The following is an 18,174-nucleotide window of genomic DNA, read 5'->3' as shown; positions in this document are numbered from 1 at the left end:
GAGGAAGAGGAGGAGGAGGAGAGGAGGAGGGCGCGGCTGGGAGGTGTGTAAGGACAACAGGAAGGGTTGGAAACGATTGGGAGCTCACTTGGATCCGTGACACAGTGCAGTGTGCTCTGGAAAAAGTCACCTGGGTTGATTTTTCACCCAGTGGGAATATCCCATGTTCCACACGGATCTCTGATACTTCCTCCAGGTGGACTTGTGTAAGTGGAGCAGCTGATCATGTTCAAGGTCTCGACCCCACGGTGCTCTTCAGGATGGTTCTCCTGAGTGGAGCTTCCTGAGAGAAGCGTCAGAGGGCCTGCGATACTAGATCCTTGCCAGCTGGGCACCCAGTATTCGGAAAATCTACCAATTTTAGAAATGGGTTATGAATCTCCTTGTTTGATTTTTAAATCAGTTTGGTGGAAACCTTCAGAAACACCCACTGGCCACGGGCATGGCTTTGTGGACTGGCCACTTGTAGACACGACACTGGCTGCCAGGTGAAAGTGCAGTGCGGAGGATGAGACATCTGCAGAGGCAGGACCCGGCTGGGCAGTGTCCTCTGGGGTCCCGGAGCAGCATCTTACCTGGGCGCCCCTCTCCTCATCCAGCTCCACCGTCATCAGGGCCGAGGTTCCCTTCTCACTCACAGTTGAGTGCCGGCCTTGCCAGAAGAAATAGACGCATTTCTCCTTGCCGGCCACTCGGATTGAATGCTCTCCCCTCTGCCTGCTTCCCACTGCAAACATGGAAGGACAGAGGGTGAGGAGGCAGCTGAGAACAACAGGGCCAGCAAGCACTTCGCCTCAGGACGTGGGGCCGAGAGAGACCTGTGCACCTTAAGGGCAGGTGAGTCACACCCCGGGAGAGGGAGGCCACCTCTCCACACAGGAAACATGCCTGATGGGCCTCCTGATACCCACAGGCACGTGTGTCACCCCAGAGGAAGGTGGCGGGTCCCTCCGAGTGTGCGACAGGGAGAAACAGTGATGCCAGAGCCAGACCAAGGGCTCACACAGACACACGCGTGTTTTCCGCATTACGCCATGCTTTGGCAAAAGATTAGCCGGTTGGGGAACAATACTAAAAACAACAGCTGGACCGGCTTTAAGTGCAAAGGAAAAAATGCAGACTATTCTAGTTTCAACAAAAAACATGATGACAGCTTTGAAGTTTCCAAGTTCTGTCAGAAATGGGAGAGATGCATTGCTGGCTTATCCCTTTCATTACATAATCAGGGACTTCCCGCCTGTCCCCACAGGGTGGCCAGGCAGAGGCGCTGAGGGTCCCTCCTGTCTGGCACCCTGTGAGCACTCAGTAGACACGGGCAGCAGAGGAGGCAGATGTAGCCACTGGCTCTGAAGACCATCGTAGGTTGCTCGGCCAATGGTCAAGCTGCAGAGCACTGCAGAATATTCATTCTAATCAGCAAGCAGAACAGGACAATTTTAGACAGTGATAAATGTTATGAGAGTGGATGGCAGCCATGACCTCTGGCTCAGTAAGGGTTGTGCTCAGGCAAGGTCCTTTGGAGAAGGTAGGTAAGTGGAGGCTGGTGTGAGGTCTTCTAGATTTTGGGGGCACAGCTTGAAGGTGAGAACGGGACTCCATCTCTTCCTTTCTCTCCCTTTTTCACGTCCAGGCCATGAAATGAACTTTCATCTATCACCTTCTCTCTGCCATGATGTGCTGTCTTTGCCAGAGGCCCAGGGCAACACCACGACTGGAACCTCTAGAACCATGAGCCCAAATTAACCTTTTTTCTTTATAGGTTTATAATCTCAGGTATTTTGCTACAGTAACAGAAAGCTGATGAGCAATGGGTCAATAAGAATAGAATGTAGTTGTTGTTAACAGCCATACAGATTAAAAATTAATGATAATAACAGCATTCTCTGGGTCCACGTGACTTCTTCCATCTTTCTTTGCTCCAGCACCATTTATGAAACTTGAGTTGTGTGATGGTCTGAAGGTATGAGGAGAACTCATTCAAGTTCTTCAGAGGTCAGGGCCATGCTGTTTGATTTTTGATCCTTTTCTTAGTGAAGTACTCTTTAACAGTTTTCACAAGTTAATCTGAAAATTTCTTACAGCATTTTGCTAAGCACAGCCCTCTAGGAACCTGACTGTACATCACTGCTTGAAGTAGCCTGACCCCAAACCACTGGGCTCTTCAGGCTGGGTTTCCTGACCCTGCAGAGGCACAAGCCATACCCTGTAGCTGCACCCTGCAGATGGCCCCGGGGCAGCACAGATGGTGACCCACACGGCCATTAGCACCCTCGAAGAGGAGACTGTGCTCCCTCTACAGCTGCAGATTTTGCTCACCCTGACCAGGATGAGCGCCCCCAGCTCTGAGCTCAGTCTGGTTTGCGAGTGCATCCCTCATGCGGTATGAGTGGTGGGGAGCTGGACTAGCAGTCTCCAAGGGCCAGCGCTTCTGAGATGGCCACAAAGTGACTGTAAGTGCCGCGGGCTGGCTGCTGTGTTCCTGGATGGAGGTGCTGCAGGCTGAACACACCCTGCTCTAACTTCATTCTCTGGCACTGGAGGTTTTCAAAGCTGTAACTTTGCTCATAAAGATCTTGCTGGAGCTGGCTGTGCGACATACACTGTTTATTGGGAAGAAATTTAAAAGGGATCGCCTGGGTCGAGTCATTATTTCCTAGGAGCCTCCAAGTAAGTAGTCAATGAAAACTTTGGAAACCTTAGACTGATGCTTTTACATGACAGTAATTCACTGTAACGTGGTTTTAGCCGTTCATTCACTTGCTGCTTCTGTTTTACAACAGCGAAGACGAGAAAGTGGCTACGTACTGATTTATGCCGTCCCTCCGTCTGGTTCTATCAAACACATACTTCCCTGTGTGCACCCTGGGAAATACAAGTGCCTTTAAAGCTTTTCCCTCCAAGTTCCTCGTCCCACAGCTCTAAGCCTCGTAGTCCCTGCCTCTCTGCACATAAATTCCCTGCCACTGTCTCCATCGCCACCAGCAGTGCAGACTGTCCTGTCCACTTGTGGTTTGCGTCACGTCAGGGAGCCGAGGTCCCCTTGGTGAGTCTCTGGGCACCGTGTTACTCTGGGTAGGCCCGCGTGACCTCGTCTTCTGGCTGAAGACAGCGATTAGGCCACTGGGCGAGGAAGATCCTTGGGGCACGCTCCAGGCACGGCGCTAGGATCACACACTCCAGATTACAACCTGAGCCGGGGAGAAAACCAAGCCAGGCCGGTCGTGCTCCCTCAGCAGCATGCACAGCCGGTGAGCAAGGCCTGGGCCTCTGGCTCTTTGGCCGGATGCTGGAGCCCATGGGCTCTCCTCGGGGAGCGGTCTCCTTCGGGAAGGGTCAGGCGCAGTTCTGATTTCACAAAGGAAGGAAAGAGATAGACGGGTAACGTCCCTCCACCTGGGGTTCTGTTCCATATCCCGCTTCCACCTGGAAGGAGCGGCCCTGCAAGACCTTGGTTTTGCTCAGTGCTACTTAGCAAGGTCTCGCAGGCTTGCTGTGCTCAGGGGCTCAGCCGTGCGCCTGGCTCCGCTGTGACCTGGTGCCTGGCCATTGTTCTCTCCTGTGGCCAACGTTTGTCGCCCCAGGTCCTGTGCTGGGACTCAGACTCTGCCTCGCTCCTGCAGGATGAACAGTACAGCGGGGTCTCGGCACATTCTGCTTTGGAAAGGGGCCAGCTGGGGTTTTCGTGGCCAACTCTGCCCCCTACTGGCAGATTTCAGGTAAGTTACTCAATCTTGTTCTCTTGCTCATCCGAGAAACTGGTGTAAGGGGAGTCACCAAGATGCACCGGCTTCGGCCACCAGCGTCACGGCTCATGGCGAGTGGGATGCTCCAAGCTGCAGCCCGATCTGCTCGCCACACCATCCCACCCCGCCGGGGACGCCCATCTGGTGGCCGCCCACATCTTGGCCTCCTGGGCCTCCCCACTGCTGGCAGAGCCGATGTCGAGGAACTCGCTCCCCTCAGTACCACGGCACACACTCCCTCTCCTACGCTTGCTTCGTTGTCGTCGTGGTCGTCGTGGTTTATGCCACATGCTGCCTGGAGGCAGGGTCTGACGTGCTTAGTCAGCCCCTCACGTGTCTCACCAGAGTCAGTGCTCAGTGAGTGACGGCCACTGGTTAGCAGCCTCAGCAGGAAAACAGTCAGAGGGTTCTCAGTTAGATTTCTCATTTGCAAACACCTGCTGTGCTTCCTGGCTTCCCAAGCCTCCAGAAACAGTCAGCAAGCAGGTCCATAAGCTTTCTGGTGAGGTGAGTCACAAAATCAGGCTTGTGACGGAAGTGTTCTCCTCCCTGGCGAGGGGCATTGTGGGCAGCGGCTACTACTTGGCAAGGAACTGACCAAACCTCCAAAGCGCGAGGACCCCTCCTCAGAACTCTCAGGACATTTCACCACACAGTCCTGACGCACAGTGCCGTCAGCGCTCCCAGGCTCCCAGGAAACAGACTCTTTTTTTCTTCAGTGCTCGGGGGGATTGAACGCAGGACCTCACATGTGTTAGGCAAGTGCTGTGCCACTGAGCTACATTTCCAGAACTCTCACTTCAAACAAACAAACCAGCCTCTTTGTAGTATATTTGCTAAAATGTCACTCATTTTGGCTCCACTTTAAATCACCAAGATGTCTTCTACTTAGTGACTTTTTGGAGCGGCACATGGCTCAGTGATCACGTGGAGGCAAGCAATCGCTTTCCCGGAAAACCCACGGGGACGGGGCAGGGGACTCGGTGAGGGCCTCGGAGAAACCCGAGTGTCAGGTTTGCTTCCTGTCAGTGAGCACCAGAGACGCAGCGATGCTGGCTGGGAGCAGCCCCGCCTCGCTTCCCGTGTGTGGGGCTTGCTAGGCAGACCGCAGCAGTACGCAGCCAGCACGCCCCCCGCATGCACGCCGCGGGGGTCCCCAGGCGCAGCGGTCCTGCTCTCCAGCCCTGCTCTGCGCAGAGAGACCGAAGTGTCACTGACCTGCAGTGCTCACCATGTACTTCCACTTGACCACATAGGCATCACCCTCATGGAACTGCCCGATGCTCTGTTTCGGGAGCCGGCTGTAGTCAAACTCCAGGATGTGCCAGACGTCCACGGAGATGCTGGCAATCTCAAACTGCCTCCTGTCGTCCCCTTCTACCAGGCCATAGCCGCGGCCAATGTTCACCCCGTCCAGGATGGTGCCGGCTACCACCTGGGGCAGCTGCACCATCCGCGTCACGTCATAGGGCTTGACGTCAGCCCTGGGGTCTTCCTGCCAGGGAACATACAAATGTGTGTTCAGTTGCCTCTGATCCTACAGCCGTTTCCTAACATGCTCAACGCTATTTCAACTACCTGCCCTCCTTTTCCCCCTCCCTCCCTTCCTCCTTCTTTCCTCCTTCCCTTTTTTCCTTTCTCCCTCCCTCCCTCCCTCCCTCCCTCACACCCTCCCTCCCTCCTCTCAGCCTCTGTGGTGCTGTGGATGGAACCCAGGGCTCACCCACGCCACTTGCTAGGCAAGCACGCTACCCCAAGGCACACCCCCAATAGCCCTGTTTTTACTGTCACAGGGACAGCTGAAAGGACAGCTTTAAACTCTGCCTTGGGGTTGTGGCCTGCATGTTGAGGGAGGCCTCTGGGAGGCCTGAATGACAGTGTGACAGCAGAGGAGTTTAGGATGTCATTGGAAATCCCTCTGCTCTTTTGTTGGCGCACCCTGGGAAGCCTCTGACCATCCAGGCACATTTTGCTGGGACCACACCCAGCTCTGAGTACGAGGCCTGCTCACTGGAATACCTTCTGCGGAGTAAGATCCCCACTACTCCTCTCAGCAGGTCGCTTCAGTTCAGTCCAGTCAAGAAATTTCTCTTTGAACAAAATAGTCTCATTGTGTTCTGTAAGTCTCCCAAATATTGCCCAATCAGGCCGCCCTTGTCCTTTCCTGTGGAGTGGAAGGGGACAAGAAAAGAGCTCAACTTAGTCACTCTATACAAAGACAAGATGTCTAAAACACACATAGCAGCCAGGTGTGGTGGTGCACGCCTGTAATCTCGCTGTCTGGGAAGCTGAGACAGGAGGATCAAAAGTTCAAGCCCAGCCTTGGCAGTATGGGGATGTAGCTGAGTATGAAGGTCCTGGCTTCAATCCCTAGTACTGTCCACCCCCCAAAACACCCAATAACAATGACAATACACAGCTATTGAAAAAGATCAAAATACTGTATGAGCAGTATACAGAATGAATGGCTTATTTTCACTTATTTCACCAATAAGTGACACTGTCTTGCTTTAGCCAGGAGCTCTGTGAGGCTTCGTGTCAGTGCATTTGGTGTGCGATGTGGTGTGAGCCACGTCAGGCCCGAGCTTCTCTTGCATTCTGGCCAATTCTTATTTTGCAGATCTCCCAGGCGGCACATGTGTTTATCTTACGTGCTTACTATGCCTGCCACAGTCACCCACGGTGTCACGGGGCTCCTCTGACTAACCAACAGAGGGAAGGAGCTCGCCCCACATCCTCTGTGCTTTCCTGTCCTGCCGCAGCAAGCTCTCTGGGACACGCGGTCTCCTGTTACACAAGGACGCACTATGCTTCACCTTGCGCAGAGAGAATTTCTGCACACTGGTTTCAGGCAGGGAAGGCTCCATAACACAGGAGGTCTGACGTCGTCCCAGGATTATAGGATTGGACGCTGTACCCAAAAACAGGTCATTCAGAAAACAGTCGAGCGGAGAAAACGTGCTGTGGAGGGCACAGCTCTCAGCATGACGGCAGGTCCTCCGCCTCCAGATCTCCAGGCTGGCGCTGTGAGCAGGGACCAGGGTGCTGCTGTCCCAGCTGACCGAGCCGTGCTTCTCACGGCTCCACCGTGCCGCGCTAGTCTCTTCCTGTCTGTTCAACACCACAGTATCCAACGGTGCATCAGAGAGGCTGCCTGTCTCTAAGGGAACTGAGCAGGTAACACACAGAAGGCAAGTACTTCTGCCCTGCTCTAGGGAGAGCAAGGAGCGAAATGGCAGCGACTGGAGAATCCACCTGAACCATGAGGCTGCCGGGGAGACACAGCAGCCGCCAGTGTAAGGGGTCTGTCCAGCCCCTTGTGCGCCAACGCCTTGGCCCGGGGTTGCACCATTATGCCCGGCGGCTGCTGCCTCTTCCTGTCAGGAAGGGCTGGGTGCATAATCTTGGCGGCCCCTAAAAGTCCTTGGGGCGCTGGCACGACACCCCGACACTAAGCGACACTCACAAGAGCTGCCGCACATCCCCAGGGCTGGGCCTGGCATGTGCATTGTGCTGTTTAAGTTCCTCCCGGGAGTCTGGTGCAGGAATGCTGCAGACAGTGAGTGAGGTGGCCACCACCCACTCTCAGACCTGTGATCACGTCACCTCCGAATATAAGCTGGCCACACATGGATTCTCCTCTTCGGCGTTATTTCACTATAGCGAATGAAATAACCCAGCTGTCCTTCCGGCCCTTAAAACCCTGGGTGTCACAGTTCTAATGTTAAGTAGGCGTTGGCTTAAGAAGGAATTGAAATATTTCACCACCCTGACATAATTTTCACTTTTAATCTCTTTTTTTTTTTGGTTTTTCTCCGGTACCGGGAACCGAACTCACGACCTTGCACTTGCCAGGCAGGCGCTTTTGCCGCTGAGCTAAATCCCCAGCCCCTTCCACTTTTAATCTCTATGGAAATAATAAATCAGTAATTCAATTTTAATGCAAGAAACTGGGTGGGAAACCTGAAATTTGAACACAATTCTGTGCAGTTTGGTGGCATAACCATTCTAATTTATTTGTGGCACAAATAAAAATCATTTGGGGGGAGTCTGGTGTTTAAAAAAAGCAATAACCCTTTGCAGGTAATAATGTTTTCTCCCCATGAACATATTTCTTACAGTGTGTATATAGTCTACTGATTTGCCAATACAACTTTTAAAAGCCCAGTCTGCTGTAGAGAATATGAAAACTTTATTTGTTATTTCAATACCATTTCTTCCTCCTTGGTTCCACCTCAAGAAGCACAGACAGCATCCTCTGTCAAATAAATCCTGGGACTCTACGCGGTGGAGCTACGAAATTAGAAGGAAACATGTAGCTTTTGCACCTTCAGATCAGGGGCAGAATTCCAGATCCTAGGAAGCTTTTCAGGGTGTAATTTGTTGGAACAGTTGCTGTTCACCTGGCATAGCAGCACCTAGAATGTGGCAGGGGGAGTCTACCGCTCGCTTCAAAAATGAAATATGACACAAACAGCTTCCTGAAGACTACAACACGTCTGAGTTTCAGATTTGATTGGTAGAAGCTAAAGAAGTGCTCATTTTGTGACTATTCATGGCCCATGCCCTGAGATCTTTTATGAAACTGAAGCCTTTACATAAAGCGCAGCAAGTGGATGACTGCGGGAAGAATCCAGCCTGCAGGCGGACCCCGCTCACTCTGCCACATGACGCCAGGCTGCAGGAGTACCTGGGAATCAGCGGGTTACACTCTCCAGGATCCAGTGGGTTGATGTCACAGTTCTCATAGTCGAAGGTTCCATTCCATAAGTGCTTGGCCAGCTGGAATGCGATTTTCCGCTGGGCCAGTGTGACTTCTTTCCCGTGCCACACGTAAACTTCACTACCAAAATCAAACACCAGGACCTGGGAAATAGCAGAAAAGGATGTGTTAGCTTTAAGGACCCGCTCCGGGTGGATGGGTCTGCGAGGCCAGTGAGGCAGACGGGTGGTGATACAGGTCCTAAAGAGGGCAGAGAATACAAACAGAAAGCTCACAAGATCCAAGCTGTGCCATGGCCTTGTGGGGTGACTTCCTCTTCGCTGTCCTAATGCTCAAGTTAGCAGTTCCTCCTCTGAACTCATAGTCACTTATTATGGTTTAATTCTAAAGGGCCCCTGTTTGATGCACTGTTCGGGGCTCGGCTGGCAGCTTCTGCACTTTTGTGAAGTGATGAGATTGTGAGGATCCTAATTTAATCAGTGCACTGACCATAATTTTGATGGCATCATTGGGAGGCAATGGAAACCTAGGAGATGAGGCCTAGTTGAAGGGCATGGGTCATGGGGGAAGTGAGCTTGGGGATTGTAGCTTGTCCTCAGCCTCCTCCTCCAGTCTCCAAGGTCATGGAGCCAGTTGACCATGGACTGAAACCTCTGCAACCATATACCAAAATAGACCTTTCCTCCATGAAGTTGTTATTCTCAGGTATTTTGTCACAGAGACAGAAAGCTGGCTAACACACCACTTAGCTTTTGCTTTATAATGGAGTTCCATAAGTACATCTTCTTACCTTCTTCTTCCCTCCCCTCCCCCTTGTTTCTCCCTCCATATTTGTTCATTCATTCATTTAACACAATGCAGGTCACTTCATATATGCCAGGTACAGATATGTCAGTAATAATTTTCCTCCTGTGAACAATTCTAAGAGCCTTAAGGCAGGAGTCATACCATACTTACACTTCTACTAGGGGTTTGCTAAATGAATATATGAACATAATACCATCCCTTTTTTTTTTTTTTTTTTGGTTTTTCTCCGGTACCAGGAATCGAACTCCTGACCTTGCGCTTGCCAGGCAGGAGCTGTGGCGCTGACCTAAATCCCCAGCCCCCCACCCCTTACTTTCATGGCTGTGGTTTGTTCTACTCTTCTTCTTAAAATAATTTTCCCTTTATTTCAGCAGTCCAAGTTCTACTTAACTCTAAGCTAGGCTCAATTTCACTTTCTTTTAAAAATTATTCCTCATTATTTCTTTGTCTATGATTTTATTTCCATCTAAATGTCCTCCATATCATAGTAGAAAAAAAATCACCTTACTTGGAAAATCCATATTATACATACATGCATCTACCTTTGCTGAATGTTAGGAACCAAAAATATTTTGCCTACAGAATTCAAGTGATAGGGCTAACACATTTTGCCTAAAATATAAATGTCTTCAATGATCTAGGCCACCTCTGAATAACATTCTGATTTCTGTATTAGTATTTCAGATGGATGCAATGGTTTGAAATTCCAAGTAAATACCTTTTAAAGAGCTTCAGTGTTTGAGAGATGGTCCTAAAGCCGCTGTCCTTCAGTGGACACTCACTATTCTATTGGACACCCCCGGGCAGAGTGCTCTAAGTGTGTAGTCTTGTTCAAGCACTGCGATGGTTAATCTTGACCATCAATTTGATTGGCTTGACATGTGCCTGGCTATGTCTGCGTGGGTCCAGGCTGTGACCTTGGGGACCATATCTGGTCTCTGGCCCCTTTCTCTCTGGCTTTTCCTTCCTCACTCAGCTTTCTGGCTGCCACGAGGTGGGCAGCTTCCCCCTGCCAGGCTCACCAAGTGTGATGGTTCTGCCTCAGAGCCCGTTAGCCGTGGACTGAAAGCCCTGAAGCTGTGAGCCCAAAGAAACCCTCCCTCCAGGAAGTTGCTGCGTCAGGTGTGTTGGCCTGGCAACAAGAAAGCTGGCCAGTACGTGCACTGTACCTCTTTTGGTTGCAGGAGGGAGCACTTGGGAATTTTGCCCCAGTAGTCGTCATCGGGGACGAGTTTGTCATCCACCAAACGGTAAATGCAGTTTGTCTCTATGATGGCTGCTTCATACAGCTCGTCTTCCTTCGGGTCACCAGCCGCTTTGGGGCAAGAACAATAGGAAAGCATCACATTGTACGTCAAAAGTAGCTGGTTTAGAAGAATGAACCAAGGGGGAAGAAAGGAAGTTCAAGTCTTCTCAGTCCCTTAAACACAGTAGCTCTTACATTGGTAACTGGTTTGGCCACCCAGGAGCTTCCAGAAGTCTTTGGCTGCGTGAGTGTGTGTATTAATTCCTTCTTCGATGGTCTGTATGTAGGTAGCTCTACAACCAAGTTCCCTTTTTGTCTGAATTAAAGTTGCAAGTTCTGAGGCCTGAGAGAGACAGGAGAGAGAGAGAGAGAGAGAGAGAGAGAGAAACACAATCATCTGGTTAGAAAAGCCCATGGCTGGATAGAGTAGCACATGTCACAATCAGGAGACAAACTGTGTGTCTGCCCCTTGTGCCTACAGGGGCAGGGGGACACTGGTTGTGGGGCATGTTCAATAAAGTCAAGTAAATGTAATCAAGCACCAAGGGTCAACAATTCTTTTTTTTTTACAATTCTGGGGATTGACCCTGGGGCCTCGCACACCTCAGTGGCTAGGCAAACCCTCTGCCACTGAGCTGCATCCCCAGTCCTTCTTAGCTTTTATTTCAGTCTCGCTAAATTGCCCAGGCTGGCCTCCAACTTGTGAACCTCCTGTCTCAGCCTGCCAAATAAACGGGGATTACAGGTGTGTGTGACGATGCCTGGCTAATTTCTTTAGAGCGATGGTTCTCAATCTTCAATATGAAACACACCATACATAAAGCTTTTGCTCCGTTTTTTTGGCTTCACCTCATGAGACTCTTCTAAAAGGTGTGTGCCTGGGATAAGGAACTTTGAAGTGGGGCCGGTTCTCTTTTTCACGCAGGAAAAAGAGAACTTTAGGACTGGAAGTGCAAGTCAGGATCCTTCTAAAATCCCCTCCTTCACACCCCTTGAAGGCTTCTTTGAGTGACACTCAGGAAAAAGACTGCTACCTGTCCCTTTTCACTCGAAGGAAGCCTCAGGCTTCTGGAAAGCTTTGCAAGGATCTAGAGCTGGCAGAACGTTCCACCTGTGTGCAGAGGCGGCGTCAGTGGACGCACCTGAGGTCCAGATACCCACCTTTGCCTTTTCGATGACATTTGCGAACTCTCCCACCCACAGGAAGCAGTGCTGGGGGGACAGCAGGAGGAAGCAGTCCCCGCTGTTGAGGGACGAGGCGCGTGGCTCCACCAGCCGGGTCTGCACGTGTCTTCTCCCTGCAGATGAGGCCTGAGGTCACCGTTTTCCTGGACAGAACAGGGCCAGGAGGCGCCCACAGCCCGACATCCCTGATACGGACTTTCCTGCCTCTGCCTCTAAAGACTGTGGGCTGCTGCACGGTTCCCAGGACGCAGGGTGGCGTGGGCGGGAGCGTGAGTGAGGGCTGCACAGCAGCATTAGCGACCGCTTCCCTCGGCAACGCTGGCCCGCATGCCACCGCACCGCCTAGGACCGTGCTACGTCCATGTCTCCGGACAGCGTGCATCCCGGTGCACTTTGCTTCCCCCTCCACGGAAACTGCCAAGTGTGCCCCTTCCGCTCGGCCTCCTAACTTTACATCTCCGCCCTGCTGCAGGGAAAGGCAAGCCTTCTGTCGGATCCGATCTCCTTCCCCAAGACTTTCCACCATACCTCATGGGGCATCTACATAGGAATCAGCTCAGGGGGAAGTACTGCTTTGTGCCTCACTCATCCCTTCCAATAAATGACGTTAGCTTGGAGCTTTCCACAGTGCACACGCGGTGCTGTCTCTGCCTTGTGCCGTGGGAACCGGTCACCAGTTTCTAGTCTTCAGTACACTAAACAGGGCAGTGGCCTTGCCCAGGTGGGGGATACTGCTTTCATCCACGTCTCCGCAGTCCAGCTACAGAGAGGCCCTCTCCTGCCCACTCAGCACCCCTGCTTGGCTCCAAGTCTCCCTGACAGGGAAAGGTACAGTAGGCTCTGCTTCTCTGGCTTCTGCACCCCCAGCTCCTTCCCCAGGAATGTGCCCTGCTCCCCTGGCACTCACGGGCCCTTGCTGGTCCCGGCAGGGAGAGCTGAGGTCCATGCTGAGCCCTCAGGGTGCACCTGCTAGCTGTGTGCAGCACTAGGGATGTAGACCCCGCGGCCAGGGGGTCAGGGTGCAGGGGCAGAGCTGGGTGCTGGAAGCGGGGACACCTGCAGTCTGCCTGTCCCTCAGCGCTGCTGTGACCATGTTAGCAACTTCTCAAAGCCTCGGTGGGCAGGATGCCTGCTGCCTCACGGGCTTCTGCGCAGCTCAGGTGTGAGGACGCGGCACAGCATCGCGGCAGGGCAGGCTCAAGGAAGCACGCACACCACACCCTCACGGGCAATAAGGGGAGCATTCGGGACTCCTGAGACCAGACAAAAAGCCCTGCTCAGTGCGCAGTTCCTCCATGCCACCCGGAAGTACCTTTAACCTGTAACAACATCAGCTTCTTGTAGGGCACCGCGCTGTTGTTGGAATTCTGCTCGGTCAGGTTGACGCTCCGCAGGCTGACGTTGCTGAAGTTCTCCTTACTGGCTAAGCCTGCCAGAGTTACTTCTGAGAAGTTGGAGTTGGAGGACACTGGGTAGGTTGAAGGAGGAAAGCCAAGGGGGGAAGCAAGATTTAGTGAAATGACGGTGCTTACGTCAGAAATGATTCCTAACCAATCTGTTTCACAGTTAGGCTGAGCTCCTCCCACTCAAGGCGGTCTCTGCTGTTCCTGACACTCACTCTTTTCCACTTTCATCCGCTTCGACTCCATGAAGGCGACATTCAGCCTCTGCTCTGTGTACTCCTGAAGGAGGTCCTCCCTCGCAGCCAGCATCTTCAGTGGGTTTTTGGAAGCCTGCACCCGGCGCTTGGGCCTAACCGCACGCTTGTGCTCTGCTACGGAGGACGTCAATCTGCCGGTAAAGCAAAGCCAGTCTCGGTTTGGTCAGCAGCAACAGCAGCCAGGTCTGGTTAATGAGTGGGCTTGGGACCCGGGGCAGTGCACCCCAACAGTTCATTTTCTGATTTCGTTGTAAGTCACCCCAGTATCTTCACATTGAGCCTGGTCTTAGGTTTTTTATTTTCTCACTAAGTAGCTAAACTGCCCAGACTGAGCTTGAGCTTAGGAATCCTCCTGCCTCAGCTGCAGTCATTATAAAGATTATAGCTCCTCCCACCACCTCTACCCTGAGATGGAGTCACAGGGTCTTGGCGGAGGAAGGGAGCATCAGGGGCATGAACAGAGGGTTCCCACGAATCTCCTAGGCCTCCTTGCGCTCAGCCTGGAGGGGCATCAGTGCTTCGGGGGGCAGCTTACTCCATTGCCAGACAGCTCACAAGCGTAGGGAGCCCTGTCGGTCCCCCTCGTGCCTACACCCATGTCTCTCTGGGTGCAGTGCTGTCTGGAATAGTACAGCGATGGCCCCGGAGAATTCACAAGCCACCACCGCCTCTCCATCCAGGCCTCCCTGCCAGATTAGACACGCTCTTCACAAAGCAGCTTCTCAGTTCCCTCGCATCCGTCCACAGTGAGCTTCCTCTCACCCTGTGGACCCCTGAGAAAAAGAACCGTGATAATGTATTGAACTAACACAGCCTGCCACGCCACTGGCTGCCCTGCAGCTTTCCATGGCTGTGGGCAGCAGAGAAGCATGGGGAGTGCTGGGCACAGCTACACGAGCTCTTGGGGGACTGCTGCCAGCGCGCTCAGCTCCCCAGGGTGCAGCTCTGTGCCTGAGAGTGTTTATGTAAACACTGGGGTGTGTGTCTGTGTGTGTGCACTAGTGAGAATACACACATACACATACAAGGGTAACTAAAATGTATGGTGAACGTTTAACAAAATTTCTTACAGGAAAGGACACAGTGCCATTAGCCCCTCTCAAAACCTTCTCCCTCACCTGGAGCACCTTACCCCTTTGCTCTTGTTCCTTAGGAAGCACCTTTCACGAGTGCCTTAGGAGGTGTGGTCAACAGTACAGCGAATGCTAACGCTGAGTGCCAGTCAGCGGAAAGCAGGCTTGTAAAACTGTCATGGTGTGTCCGTACTGACGGGATCTCTGGGAAGAGCCAGAGCTCTGGCTGTTCTGCCTGGCTCTTCTGCTGCGTCAAAATGCTATGGAAACATTTTGAATCAATTCAGGGCGTGAAGGCAGCCGCAACAGTGCGACTAAAGACACTCACGGAAGAGGACTTCCGGAACTGCTTGAGGAAGTGCAAGCACGATACACATGGGGAGTATGCTGTGGCTCGTATCTAGATGTCCCCCAAAGCCTCACGAGGTGGGGCTCTTGAAGGTGGCTGGGTCTAGGGTGTGTGATGCTGGGATCAGGGATGTGATGCTGTGGTTGACTCATGGTGTGATGCTAGGATCACGGGCGTGAGTGCTACCTGCCTCAAGGATGGGTAGCCTGGTACGATATAAGGGACAGGAAGAGGGTGGTTGCTTATTGCTTGCTGCTGCTGTTTGTCTTTTGCTGCCTGCTGCCCTCTCTGCCTTGTCCCTCTGCCCTGCCACCCTGCCTTGGAGCCAGCCGAGTATGGACTGAAACCTCACAAACTGTGAGCTGAACAGACCTTTCCTTCTTTAACTTTGGGTGTTGGGTAGTTTGTCTCAGTAACGAGAAAAAAGTAACCAAGATGGGGGAATATTTTAAAGGGGATTAAGGGCAATGTGTCTTTTACTGTAATCAGCTTTTAAAGATTTAAACATTCAGTGTATGTTTTGAGCACACTTTGTATATGTTTAGATTACATAACAATATAAACATTTAGGTGGGGAGAAGATTGAGAAATGGTTACATTATGCACACAAGCACCCCAAATATTATGGTAAGGTTGAAATGGCAAATTGTTCATTTTTTAAAGGTAAGAAATGGAAACATGCCAACTGAAACAAACTGACCAAACTGAAATATGTAAAAAATGTGTTAGGAGCAGCTTACAGAAACATTCTGGAAGAGAAGGTCCCCCGATCATTCTGCAGGAAGGAAGAGGTGTGTGCTGGTTGCTGTGGGTGCAGCCTGCCTAGCATGTGGACTTCTGCTTCTGGTGACAGCACCTGAGTTTCCCGCTGAAGGAAAACTCAGGTGCTGTCACCACCTGCCTCTGCATGGCTCTGGGGAGGACCTAGATCCTGGCTCTGGCCAGCCTTGTCTTCTATCTCTAGGATGGGATGGATGTCTTCAGGAGGGACTTAGAACTCACGCAAGCAACAGTGAACATGCTCGGAATTTCTGCTGGATTTTCTGTGAAGAGAATCTCCTGGTGCTGGTTGGCTAAGGAGGTGGCCCGTGAAACCAGAGCTGGGCATGGCCACTGTCCACCCCATGGGCAAACCCTCCTCAGGAATGAAGCCAGCCCATGTGAAAATGGCCATGGAGAGACCACATTCCCATGAACTGCTAGAACCTGAGGTCACACCTGAACTTTTTGGGCCTTGAATCCATAAATCTTTCCACAACTTTCTTTTGCTGAAGTCAGTGTGACCTAGGTATTTCTCTGGCACTAGGCAACTGACAGAGTCCTAGTATCGCAGTGACACTGCTTAGGTGGTTTTGTGACATTCTCATGTAAGAGAACTCTTTGGCCATCTCTGAAAATACCTGCAGATCTATTGATTTTATATATTACTGTAAGCTAAGTCACACTCTTTCTTGATTTCCTAGTTACTTGTATTAATTTGAGTTCATAACATCCAAATGGTTTTCCATTACGAGAAGTCAACACGTCAGATGGAACAGGTGTAGGAATCTCTAAGTGGTGTTAATGTAAAAAAGTGCACAGCAATACCTGAGTTATGTGAAAAATTCAGTGACGCTATTTTTACGGAACAGGGCAAACATCTGTGGCACACACGGTTTGCCTGTATGCACACCTGGTCTGCAACAGGTATGCTTTACGGGCCCCACGGTACCGCACAGCTGGCTTTAGAGTAAAAGTGCAGCTGTCGTGGTTTTGCGGCAGAGACAGTAACACAGCGACAGAAGCTCGCTGTTCCAGGACTGGGTGGGTACAGTGAAGGAAGCCTGTCTTAGTGGAGGAAAGATGAAGACCAGAATAACTCACTTGGGTGCATAAGGATCAAAAATAACATCGAAATCCTCGTCCAGCTCCACGGGACTTCTTGGTGTGTTATAATCCATGCTGCGGTAAAATTTGGCAAAGGTCTCGTCATCGTCCAACTTCATCACCTCCTTAACAGATTTGCCAGTGACAGTGAGTACTGTTTCTCCAACTATCAATAAACAAGCAAACAAACAACGTAAGAGTTCTCTAGAAAACAACCCCCACGGCTGTACCTCACACTCTGTTAAAATTACCCCTCCTCAAAGTTCCAGGAGTGGAGAAAACACTACAGCGGTGTACAGATCGTGTGGCTGCTTGCTGGCCCTCACTCGACTTCTGTGAGGACATCGCACCAGAGCAGACCACGCCCACCGCAGGGGTAGGAGGGAGCGAGGCTGACCTTGCTGCCCACAGTTCCACTGAGCCTTTCGGAGTCTGACCTTTTCTGCTGCAGAAGAGCTAACCCCTGTCTCATCCCATACTGGGGGTCAGCAAAGTTTTGCTGCAGAAGACCAAGCAATAAATATTTCAGGCTTTGCACAGGGAGACATATGGCCAGTGTTACAACTATTCAGTTCTGCTATTTACTAAAATCTTCTCTTAGAAATAAAAGTGAGGAGTGACAGTCAGTTCACAAACAGGCACAGCTGTGTTCCAATAAAACTTTATTTACAAAAACAGGAGCACTGGATTTAGCTGTGGTCACTGCTTGCTAACCACGGCCTAGATCACCGTTATAAGTATGTGATAAATGCCTCATTGTTAGTATTCCTTTCCCACCAGTTCAGTTAGTGTAGCGCACTTTTATGTTGCTGGTTTATGGCGGTTGTTTTCTACTATTTTCAACCTTTAGGGGGTCACCATCAATAAGAGGGATTCCCAATGTCTGGTATTTGCTAAGTTTCACATACTGAACATTTTTAACCAAGAGATAAAAGGCTGTTTCTACATGTTATTCTTTTGTGGACTCCACTGACTTTTGTAATGAAATATTTCTCTCAATATTTACTTACTAAAACTTTCTCTTAGAAATAATTTGTGATTTCAAGAAAGGCTATCAGCTTTTACCTGATCAGAAATTGATACACACCACTGGAAATTTATGCAAGATCGTGTTGATATTTGCACATTTATAACTGTTTTCAGAGCCAAAAGCACAGTCACTGAATTCATAATTCTGATCCGATGACTCTCCGAGGGTTTAGATTCAGGACCAAATGTGTTATTGGGAGACTGGGAAATCAGAGCTTGATACTTTTCATCAGGCTTGACCCAGACTTCATTTTTTGAAAGACAACAACAAAGATAATGCTTATAATATTAATAAATCTATAATAGAACAAAGACAACCTAGCTGAGGAGAAAAGGCAATCAATTAGAATTTGGGGGTTCTAAGAGAAGAGCAGGAGTGTTTCGGTTTCCTTGGCTACTCACTGAAAATACAAATCCTGATGCGTTACAAGAATATAAGCTGTTATGGTTGATACATTGTGTCAACTTGGGGAGTCTAGAGGTTTGGCTAAGT

At 50.8% G+C, this 18,174-nt stretch overlaps 1 protein-coding gene and 1 long non-coding RNA gene across 15 annotated transcripts in view; one reads left to right on the top strand and one right to left on the bottom strand.

Moving 5' to 3' along the window:
* The window catches only part of Svil (supervillin), a 125,733-nt gene that overhangs the window by 15,456 nt on the left and 92,103 nt on the right, over positions 1-18,174 (bottom strand). For all 13 annotated transcript variants that reach the window (XM_013515381.1, XM_013515379.1, XM_013515382.1 and 10 more), the window contains 10 exons: positions 16,650-16,818; positions 13,323-13,495; positions 13,017-13,172; positions 11,681-11,817; positions 10,715-10,862; positions 10,443-10,588; positions 8,434-8,609; positions 5,763-5,907; positions 4,962-5,238; positions 576-727 (listed from right to left, as the gene is read on the bottom strand). In XM_013515381.1, the coding sequence (XP_013370835.1) occupies positions 576-727; positions 4,962-5,238; positions 5,763-5,907; positions 8,434-8,609; positions 10,443-10,588; positions 10,715-10,862; positions 11,681-11,817; positions 13,017-13,172; positions 13,323-13,495; positions 16,650-16,818 (1,679 nt within the window). The remainder of the gene's footprint in view (positions 1-575; positions 728-4,961; positions 5,239-5,762; positions 5,908-8,433; positions 8,610-10,442; positions 10,589-10,714; positions 10,863-11,680; positions 11,818-13,016; positions 13,173-13,322; positions 13,496-16,649; positions 16,819-18,174) is intronic.
* Positions 743-8,424, top strand: LOC102021998. Of its 2 annotated transcripts, XR_261384.2 has the most exons (4): positions 743-837; positions 1,631-2,667; positions 2,781-3,716; positions 6,364-8,424. It is a non-coding gene; the product is annotated as an uncharacterized LOC102021998 (long non-coding RNA). The 2 variants fall into 2 exon arrangements; XR_261383.2 differs by having other exon boundaries at positions 1,631-3,716.

The sequence above is a fragment of the Chinchilla lanigera genome, unplaced genomic scaffold, assembly GCF_000276665.1.
Source record: "Chinchilla lanigera isolate Chin_1 unplaced genomic scaffold, ChiLan1.0 scaffold00028, whole genome shotgun sequence".
Classification (NCBI taxonomy): Eukaryota; Metazoa; Chordata; class Mammalia; order Rodentia; family Chinchillidae; genus Chinchilla; species Chinchilla lanigera.
This window is presented reverse-complemented; position numbering and strand designations above follow the sequence as displayed.